The sequence below is a fragment of the Solanum tuberosum genome, unplaced genomic scaffold (assembly GCF_000226075.1).
Source record: "Solanum tuberosum cultivar DM 1-3 516 R44 unplaced genomic scaffold, SolTub_3.0 scf00138, whole genome shotgun sequence".
NCBI classification, from domain to species: Eukaryota; Viridiplantae; Streptophyta; class Magnoliopsida; order Solanales; family Solanaceae; genus Solanum; species Solanum tuberosum.
Genome location: NW_006239065.1, coordinates 1,368,127 through 1,379,362, shown reverse-complemented (window position 1 = coordinate 1,379,362; position 11,236 = coordinate 1,368,127). Strand labels below are relative to the sequence as shown.

General features: G+C 37.0%; 1 protein-coding gene across 1 annotated transcript; it reads right to left on the bottom strand.

Annotated features, from left to right (window-relative positions):
• Positions 1–8,534: 8,534 nt before the first annotated feature.
• LOC107061469 (uncharacterized) lies at positions 8,535–9,518 on the bottom strand. Its single transcript, XM_015310748.1, has 2 exons — positions 9,258–9,518; positions 8,535–9,098 (listed from the first exon to the last, which is right to left on the bottom strand). Exons 1-2 carry the CDS (start codon positions 9,516–9,518, stop codon positions 8,535–8,537), a joined length of 825 nt encoding a protein of 274 aa, XP_015166234.1.
• Between the last annotated feature and the right edge of the window lie 1,718 nt (positions 9,519–11,236).

Sequence of the window (11,236 nt, the reverse complement as noted above, 5' to 3'; positions counted from 1 at the left end):
CAAAAATATCACCTTCGGCTTCATCAATCCAATTTTGGCAAACTACTTCTTTGAAATCTTCTCTTTTAGTCTAAAATTTGAGTAATTTGAAAGGTTTGAGAACAGGAATATTACTAAAGTCACAAGACTTTAGTAGTGGAGCAAGGTCATATCCAATCCTAGTTAGGTGTTGTAAGCCAATATCACCATAGAAATCTAATAATGATTGATTAACAACCATTCTATTTAGTCGTTTGACAACATATTCCTCATTCACCCTGCCATTTCACCATGTAAAAGGGTTTCCCTATAAACTTAACATCAGCAAATCACAAGAGCTAATACAATATGCAAAAATCCTCATGCTCTTGAGAGTAAACAGGAAACCCTCCAATTTTTTTCTCCTCACTAAGAATAACTTTGAAATTAGCCCCACCATCTATGGTACTGAGAAGTTAAGACTTAGGGGTACAACTCATCCCACAAACTTAATCTTTCAATAGTTGAAGCATTTACCATACACCACAGTTGACAACACTTGAGAGCCCTCTTCAAAGGTTATTAACATGATTAATTGGTGGTGCAGAGTCTGAGATAACACCAACTTGAATATGATAATTCACAAATACACAAATCTACCCATTTATATTAAAATTCACATATTGCATTCCTAACCTCCTTGTGAACTTTTGAATGTTTCTAGTATCTTGAAATGGTTCCACTAGAGTAATTAGGGAAAATATGTGATGTCTATGTTACATTTCAACTCTACGGAAGACCTGCTGAGATTTAACAGACCTAATGTTCCAAAACAAAGCTTTGTAACTTATTTGGACCCTGACTTGACCAACCTTTTAGTCTGAACCCTTGTTGGTACACCACTACTCTTGTCCCTTTCTGTTTTGCCTTTTGGTTCTTTGAAGCATCTTAGGAGATATACCAGCCTCTTTAAAAATAATTTGCAAATTTCTATCAGTTCCCCCTTCATTCTGTCTTCTGTTACCTCTTCTGATGATGTGCTTACTTTAAAATTCTCTACAGGATCCTAATTTGTGTTCTTATAAGAAACCCAAGCATGTAGTGCTTTCATTGAGACAGACTTCCCACGCTGACAGGTATAAGTGCTCCTGCAGTATTCTGTGTAACCATTTCCCCCATCTGGTGATATTCATTTGCTTAGGAGGAAAACTCCCTTCAATTTCCTTGTCTACTTGTAGTGGTATCTGGTGAGTAGGATTAGCCATATCTTCTATTAACATCAGTTCCTTGATTTTGCTACATTGGGTCCTCATGTAATGTTGTTAGTGCCTTGTCCATCTGACTCTACGGATCTACATAATCCATTTCCTGTTTGTGCATGGATAAAATTTGCAATAGTAGGATGATGTACAATATTCCCTCAACTATCATGATACTTCACAATCTCTTCTTGTTCCTTAGCAGGTGTTTCTTTAATTACAGAAACCTCAATTAAGTTTTGTTTCTTATCAACACCACCTGCAATTTCTAGACCAACCTCTTCCTTCTCTCCATCGGTCTTTGTCAAGTCACTACTCATCATGAGATATGCCATCAATGGAGAATTCTTCATTGGTGCTATTATTGTTTTTGTTTTTTTGTAAACACCCTGTTAACCCAATTTTTGGTATTATCTTGTTGCTTACCAGCTTTCTCCACAGTATTGCTCATTTCCTGCCCATTATCTATACTCAGATCATGCACTACATTCTCTAGTTGTTCTCCCTATCCATTCTTGTGCTCTCCCATTCTACTCCCGTTTTTCTATTTATTTCTTCATTTTCTTTTATTATTCTTATCATAGCAGTTAAACTATCTTCTAGTTTTACCGTTTTTTTTCTAACATTAAATTTAGATTGTCACCTATTATCTTATATCTTTTTCCTAGATTAGAACATATTATCTTTATTTTTAATCCGTCATAGTTTTCATATGTTTTTTCGTCTATGGCATATATATTTTGGATTTAAATTTTTTGGGTTTTTTACTCCTGATGTGCTAGGTTTTTCATCTATATCTACGTCTCCTGTATTTATTTCTAAATTCTTTGTATTATCTATGTTTGCTAAAAGTTCCGTATATGTTTCGCTTGTTTCCGAATGTTGTTCATCTAGATCATCGTCATTTATTTCATCAATTCTTATTTCAGGTAAATTATCTTGGTTATTTTCTTCTTTTTCTTCTAGTTCTTCTTCTAATTGCAATCTCCTTATTTGTATTCTCTTCCCTTAATGCTGCAAATTAATTTTCATTATGTAACTCTGCATTATCATCCGTGTTAATCCCTTATTTACCAGTAGATATAAGTCTGCTTGTAGGTTGCCAATTTTTGAAATGTCGTTCAACTCTAATTAAAGGTACCTCTACTTGAGGAGCAGCCACCTCAACCTCATTAGAAACCTCTTCCTCATTAGGACCATCTACCTCCTCAGTAATTGGTTTAACTTTACAAAGCTCTGGGTGAAGAACCCTGCAGTCAACTTCAATATGTCCCTGTAACTTGTATTGTTTGCAATACTTTGATAGCATATCATAATGGATGTTAACCCTCTCCACCCTAGAGACCTTTTTATTTTCATTCACCAGTTCAAATTCAACAAACTTCGGGAATTCAGCAAGCATATCTATTTGTACCTTGACTCTCGCACAACTAGGTCGAGTTTTATTTATAGTAGCCATATCTCGATGTAATGGCTTCCTAACTGCTGATGCTAGTGAGAATATGGATCCCTTAACAAATTAAGTATGTTGGTTTTAAATCCGTAAAGGAAATCCATGCCATTGCATGTGTTGTCTCTTCTTTAGTGTTGAATTTTCCATCATAGATGAGAGGTAACTTACAATTATCTCTATTTAGCCAAACTATTTCCGAGAAAAAATAACAAAAGGGAAGGGGGGGGGGTTGTAAATAAAATGACAGATTGTTGGTTTAAATTAATAAGTAGCAAGTAACAAGCAGGGGGGGTGCGAGTTCTAACGTTGACCTATGTTAAAAAGACTTCTAAACGAAATGATTAACAATACATGCATAAACACTATTCAAGAATTACTTAATTATTATTCATACACCGTTAATTGCTCATGGTTTCCACAACCCTAGTTATGGGTTTAGCTACTCATGCTTGAGAATTCACAATTCATAATGTTGTTAATAAGAGATTCATGAACTTACCATTAAAGTAGATGAACACCGAAATCTTGATTTGAAATCCAAAGTGCAAATTGTATAAAACTAACTTCCGGAATTAAATTGCTAAAAGTTTGAAAAATTATTCCAAAACACAAAAACAAAAGTCTCCAATAGAGTCTCCACGGCGGCTCTTCCAAAGTTCCTAAGCTATAAGAAAATTTATATTGTTTCTTGGCTCTTGGCTTCCTTCAAGAATAATTTTTCATGCCTTATTTATAGATATAGAAACCTAAATAAAATGACTGAGTTCAAGACAAATTAAAAAATCAAAACCCAGAAAGAATTGGTTTCCATGTTTTCTGGATTTTGTTGTTGCCGCCGCCTTCAATAATAAGAGGTGCTTCAGCTTCTGACATGTGGTAGTCAGTTAAGCAATTGCAAATTTGCAATTTTCCGTTCTTGTTAAGTTTACTGCCGTAAATATATTATTTTAATAAATTTAATCCATTAACCTATCTACTTGATTTGCTTCTATGATTTCTTGTTTTTAATTCATTTGTGCTCCAAATTTCTTCATCCTCACACCATTTTAATCCTACATATAAAATACACAACATAAGAGTAACTCATAAAATTTATGTTCAAAAAGGATAATTAAAAGATTAAATATGAGGCAAATAATGATTAAATATGTATAATTTTAGCCTCAAATCATCATCCCACAATTAAACTTTTGCTTGTCCTCGAGCAACGTAACCATTAAGCTCATCTAAAAAAAAAACGGAACTCGGAATCACCACTTTGATTGATACAAACAATTAAGCCATGTAACAAAGCACAATATCAAGTACTTTTCCCAATCATTATGCAAGATATAGAATAAACAATAAACTTCTAACCTTCTAACCTCAAAGACGAACTGTACTCATCAAATTAGGTTTGTTCCCCTATTCCATCTAAGAAAGATAATAAAATCACCTATCTATTATGAAACAAGTTCCCTCACAAGAAGAAATAGTCCACACACTCAATTTAAAGAATCGAATATAAATTAAGGACTATGCGTCAAAGAACAACTCTCTCACTCATAAAACAATTCACATGTATGCACAAAGAACCATAGGCTTGCCCATTATGTACATCTCCACTAATTAAGTATGCTTCAATAGAATCAAATAGGACTTTAACAGGTTGTAATGTTCGTTAGGGGACATGTAGGGAAGTATATCATAGTGACTTAAAACTTCCCCAAGTATTTTGCTTTTTATTTTTATTTTTCATCACTTTTTTCTCAGCCCTTTCTTTAATTATTTTCACATGTAATTCTCATCATATCAAGAATGATTCAATCAATTTGTTTTTCAAATAATCTCCTTTCATGTCACACTCTTTCTAAGAGGGCCTTCTCATCGCAAGTAATTATCATTGGTCACCCCCTTTTTTTTCTTGTTTCTTTTACCAACCATCCCTTCTCAGATTTAATAATTTTATCACACTTTACGCTACAATGCTCAAGAAAGCAGGGTGCAAAAATTAGAAATTCAAAAAAATGGATCAAGATAAATATAAGGCTACCAAACGAAAGCCTACAAGCTCAAAGAGGTTACTAGTGACATAATATCTGAAAAGGCTAAAATTTATAAGACAAATCAAAGAAAGTCTATTATCATCTTCTAACAAAGGCAATACTTTTTATTTCGCTTCAATAACATGCATGACATGTTCTAGACTAATATGCAAAACATGGAGTATATGAAAACAACATCACCACACATGGCACTAGTCTTAATCAAGATAAATCAATTCTATTTCTACGATGGACAGGGTCATTACAACATATAAAATAAGAATAAGTTATATACAGAGTCACTACCATGAGCCTAGGTGTCAAAAAGTTTATTTTATATTTCATTCTCCAGCACTCAAGAAAAATACTACTCAACTCAGGCCTAAATTGTTATTATCAAACAAGTCGAAAGGGGTTTTTTTTCTTTTCTCCCAAATTATAAAAATTAAAAAATTACTCAAAAAAATAAATTACCTGGTTCAAAGGGTTCCCCCCTCGGAAAAGAACCGAGGTCATAAGAAAAACCAAGGGGTGGATGAGATATGCCACTAAAAACTACAATAAAAAGAATAATAAAGAAAAATCTTTTTGTAACTCTTTTTTTTTCAAAGAAAATAAAAAATAATAAAGAAATTTTTTTTTGTTTTTTTTTAAAAGATATAAAATCCATATTCACCCTTAAATCACAACTATTGGAAGAATTTTCACCTCACACTTAAAATCATGCTTTGTCCCCAAATTTTTTTTAGAAAAGAGGAGATGTAGAAGGGTGAGAAATACTCTCTCGGGCACTCCATGGCCTAGCTAACAGCATGTTTTCTCTCCTTTCATCAAGGGTCGCATGCACCCCACACTTAAGCGCAAAATGTGTTCCTTAGCTTCAAATTTGGGTACTCAGACTTCTCCTGAAACTTCAAAAAAAAAAAAACAAAAAAACATGACACTAAAAATATTTAAAAAAATAAGAAGCTACACTACGAATTGGGTTTCCTCCCAATAAGCGCTTGATTTAACGTCGCGGCACGATGCAGACACCTTGACTACTCCCACTTCATCAAGACCCCACTGTTCTACCACCTCATTGACACTCTCAGATTGCCCCAAGTAGATCTTTATTTGCTGATCGTTCACCTTAAACCTCGTTCCTTCCTTGTTCTCGAGTTCAACCGCTCCATGTGGAAATACTGGAGTTACTTTGAATGGCCCGGTCCACTTGGACTTGAGTTTGCCAGGAAACAAGCGCAACCTTGAGTTAAATAATAACACCATATCACCGGAAGAAAATTCACGCCTTTAGATCTTCTGATCATGGTACTTCTTCATCTTCTCCTTGTACAAGGCTGAACTTTCATATGATTTTAGACGAAACTCATCAAGCTCATTCATCTAATTTATTATTTGACTCGATACGGCGCCCAAATCCAAATTCAGTTTCTTGAATGCCCACATGGCTTTATGCTCTAGCACTACAGGCAGATGACAAGACTTCCCATACATAAGTTGTTTGGGGGGCATACCTATGAGAGTTTTGAATGCAGTGTGATAAGCCTACAGAGCATCATCAAGCCTTCTTGACCAATCAATTATGTTAGCATTTACAGTCTTTGCAAGGATTTGCTTTATCTCGCAATTTGACACTTCAACTTGCCCACTCGACTGCGGATGATAAGGGGTTGCTACGCGATGACGAACACCATACTTCTCAAGCAAGGCCTTGAATAATATATTACAAAAATGAGAACCTCCTTCGGCAATGTTTGCCCTTGGTGTACCAAATCTAGAGAAGATATTCTTTTTCAGGAGCGTGGTGACACTCTTTCCCTTATTGTTTTAAAGAGCGACTGCTTCCACCCATTTTGATACATAGTCAACTTCCACAAGAATGCATTACATCCCATTCGAACTCACAAACTGACCTATGAAGTCAAGACCCCACACGTCAAAAAGCTCAATCACCAGTATTGGGTTCATTGGTAGTTCGTTCTTTTTCAAAATCCCTCATTCACGCTGGCATCGATCAAAAGACTTGGCAAAATCATGAGCGTATTGATGGATGGTAGGCCATACCCATACTGCAAGATTTTATGGTTGGTGGCCCCCAACGGGCGATGAATGACATGTCTCTAATATACTCATCATCTCAAACTCAGGTACACAACGACAAATAATCCCATCTGCAAAAACACGAAACAAGTAAGGCTCTTCCCAAAAGAATTTCTTCACATCAGACATGGATTTTTTCCTTTGGTGAAATGATAAATCCGACGTCACCAAGTAACTTGCCAAGTAGTTAGCAAAGTGAGCGAACCAAGGGATAAGATCATATAAAGCCTTCAATACCTACTCATCAAGGAACACATCATTTATCTCAATTCCATCTCCTAGATTGATCATCTGGACAAGTGATTAGCAACTTGATTTTCTATTCCCTTTCTATCCATTACCTCAAAATCGAACTCTTGCAGCAAAAGCACCAATCTAATCAACCTTGGTTTCACTTCCTTTTTAGCCATCAGATACCTCACTGCAGAATGATCAGTATGCACAAGTATCATCGAACTCAAACTTAGACTCTTTTTTCAAGTAGCTTGCACAATGTGTGTGCAATTTTAGAGAAATCCTTTATGAATCTCTGGTAGAAACGTTCATGCCCAAGAAAACTTCTAATACCTTTGATAGAGATGTGGGGTAGAAGCTTTTCTATTACCTCACCTTTAGCTCTATCAACCTCAATACCTTTCTGCGAAGTCTGATGACCCAGAACTATACCCTCTATCACCATAAAGTGACACTTCTCCCAGTTGAGCACAAGATTGCACTCTTCACACCTTTTTAGTACCTCTATCAAATGCATCAAACAGTCATCAAATGAGTCACATACTACAGAGAAATCATCCATAAATACTTCGATCGTGTCCTCCACCATATCTGAAAATATTGACCTCATGCAATGCTGGAAGGTCGCTGGAGCATTACATAACCGAAATGACATCCTTTTGAATGCAAAAGTCCCATAAGAATAAGTGAAGGTGGTCTTCTCTTGGTCTTCCGGAGCTATTGAGATTTTAATGTAGCCAGAATACCTATCTAGAAAGTAATACCAACACTTACCAGCAAGACGATCCAACATTTGATCCATGAATGACATTGGGAAATGGTCTTTCTCAGTCCATGCATTCAAATTGCGGTAATCCATGCACACTATAAAACTAGTCATCGCCCTCATTGGAACAAGCTCGTTTTTAGCACTGGGAATCACATTACTTCCTCCTTTCTTTGGCACGCACTGAACTGGGCAGATCCAACTACTATCAACAATGGGATATATAAATCCAGCATCTAACCACTTAATGATATTCTTTTTCACAACTTCTTGCATTGGGGGATTCAATCTCCTTTGCTCAATACTTGGCTTGTTGTCCGACATAAGTTGAATTTTGTGAGAACAAATGCCCGGTGGAATCCCAATAAAGTCTGCAATAGTCCATCTGATATCCCTCTTAAACCGCTTCTGCACCGATACTAAGGCCTCTATTTTCCCTTCACTCAAGTCTGCAGCAATGATTACTGGCAAAGTGCTATTGCGTCCCAAGAATACATACCGCAAGTGGGATGGAAGTACCTTAAGATCTAGTTTTGGAGGCTCATCAACAATGGTTTTGCCGGTGGGGTGTCTCGATTCTTCATGTCTAATTCTAACTGTTTTGGATTGAAACATTACTCAAACCTATCAAGGGCAGCAACTAGTTCATCATAGTCATCAATGCCATCACGGTCAAAATTCATCATCACAGCTGCAAATGCCTCAACACCTAACCTCTCTTCAAAGGACACTTCAGATTATTGCTCCTCAATATGATTGACCACCGATACCGACTTAAGATCATACTCATGCTTCATAGATCTACAAATGTTAAAAGTAACCTCCTCATTGTTTAAACGAAACTTCATCTGACCTCTCTCCATATCAACCAACGCGCGCCCAGTAGCAAGAAATAGTCTCCCTAAGATGATAGGAACCTCAAAATCTAGTATAGCAAAGTCTGCCGAAAGGATTAATGACTCCACTTTCACAAGGACATCTTGTAGCACTCCAATGGGCCTCTTCACAGTTCTATAGGCCATAAGTAAACGCATCGCAGTCGGCTTTGGAGCTCCTAGGCGCAACTTCTTATAGATCGATAATGGCATCAAGTCAATGTGGCCCCCCAAATCACATAATGCTTTCGCAAAGTGCAATATCCCAATGGTGCAAGGAATAGTGAAAGCTCCAGGATCCTCTTTCTTCTGCACAAGTGACATAGTAGAAATAACACTACAATGTTGTAACTTCTCTTCATTCTCGAAACTGACAGCCCTCTTTTTGGTCACCAAGTCTTTCATGAATTTCGCATACCCAGGCCTCTGTTCCAAATCTTGTATCAACGGTACATTTATGGACAGTTGCTTCAACATAGTGATGAACCTATTTTCCCTCTTTATTCTTTTTCACCAAGCTTTGTAGGAATGGTGGTGGAGGTCTAGGCATGGGAACAACTTTTTGGGGGTCGGATTTTTAATAACCTCATTCTCATCCTCATTATTTCTTATCACTTTTTCAACCTCAGATGACATGGGGGGATCTATAGTCTGTTTTCCTCTGCGAGTAGTGACTTCCATACAATGCCCATCATTTTTTGGATTTTGGATGGTGTTGCTATAAAATGGGGCAGGCTGGCGTAGGTTCCAAGTAGCGGACAACTGACAAAACTGTTGCTCAAGTTGCTTGATCGACACTACATGGGCATTAACTTTCTGACCAATCCCAGTTAAATCATTATGCATCTCTTTTACATTTTCATCTGTCGCATCACCTCTTCACCATCTTCTGCATCATATCTTTAATGCGAGTCAGACTAGTACCAGCCTCTCTATTACCAGGTGGAACATATGGCCCAACCTTCTCATTCCTATTGCCATAGTTGTTCCAGTTAAAAAATTTAGCACGATTGAAGTTCCCATCTCAGCCAGAGTTTCCCCTACGGTTGTAGTTCCCATAGTTCCAACCCTGGTTTCCTTGACCTTGGTGCCAATTTTCTGAGTTGGAACATTGGGTGTTGGTTTGGAATCCCCCCATCTGATCATTAACCAAATTCGCATCCTCCTCATAGTAATACTCCTCAACTGGCGGTGGTGGAGGTGTAGTTAGATAGTTTACCGCATTCCCTTTTTCTATACTTCCACTCACATGCTTTAATACCAAGACAATTTCTATCCTCATTTGAGCCATCTCTTCACTAATGTCATCATTTATTTGACTTGGTGCAGTTTTAACAGCAAACGTGCTTCTACTAGTATTTGCCTTCCTAGTGATCCATGCTTTATTGTTCTGGGAGATCCTCTCATGTTTTTCAACAATATCATCAAAAGTGCACTCACCATATGATCCTCCAGCAATAGTATCTAACACAACCTTTCCATTGTCATCATGTCCTCTGTAGAAGTACTCTTTCAGTAACTCATCATCTATGCGGTGATTCAGAACACTTCTCATGAATCCAGTTAACCTATCCCATGAATTGCTTACCGACTCTCTAGGTAGTGCCGTGAAATTACTCGGTTTATCTTTGTAATTTAACTTTTTGGACACCAGAAAGTACTTATCCATGAACACCTTATGCAGTTGGTTCCATGTGTGTATTGAATTGTATGCCAGCTCAGAAAACCACACAGCAGCATCACTAATCAACGAAAGTGGGAATACTCTCAAACCTATAATGTTAATATCCAAGTCCGGTTGTTCCACATTACTACTACAAATACTTGTCAATTTAGCCATGTGAGAATATGGGTCTTCCGACGATAACCCAATGAATAACCCTCTTGCTATAAGCATTTGCATAAGACTGCTAGTCAACAAATGTATGTCCCGCAGGTAGTGGAGGGAGAACAATAGGCCCAGTTGATCCAGCCTCTACGTAGTCAACCTTGTAGTTATCACGAACCCTCGGTGTTGGTAGATTCTGCACCTTTTCTGCATTTTCAATTAGATGACCAATTGAACCTAAGTGGGTACATTAACAACTCAAGGAGGTTGAAAACCAGCTCAATCCCCTTGACCGTCTCCAATAGGATAATTGTGTACCTTGAGATTTATGCCTCTTCCGACCGTTCTTCTTAAAGTTCTCCTTAATTCTAGATCGTAGGGCAATAAGGGATTTCCTTGACTTCGTGTACTTGGCATACACTAGAGTTGAAACCTGTAGAAAATAAAAAAAAAAAACATAAAATCGGGAAATACTTGACTAAAGTTCAATCATGTAGTTAATTTAATCTAAAAGTCGTATACCCCGGCAGCGGCGCCAAAATTTGATACGCCCAAATTACATATCCCGAAAGACGTATAAGCGGTCATTATCAAATAAAGAATCTAACTTTTAGGTTAGGGTCGATCCCATGAGGAATATGGTTTAGACTTAAACTTAACTTACAATGATCTCTGTTTAGCCAAATATTTCTGAGAAAAAAATAAGAAAAAGGGAGGGGGGGTTGTAAATAAAATA

Bases quoted from the DNA above. Each gene is read 5' to 3' on its own strand.
- LOC107061469 (XM_015310748.1), bottom strand. From the start codon at position 9,518: ATGCATAATGATTTAACTGGGATTGGTCAGAAAGTTAATGCCCATGTA. The intron at 9,099-9,257 runs GTTATTAAAAAT...GATTTGGAACAG, and splicing joins ATAATGAGGATGAGAATGAG to AGGCCTGGGTATGCGAAATT.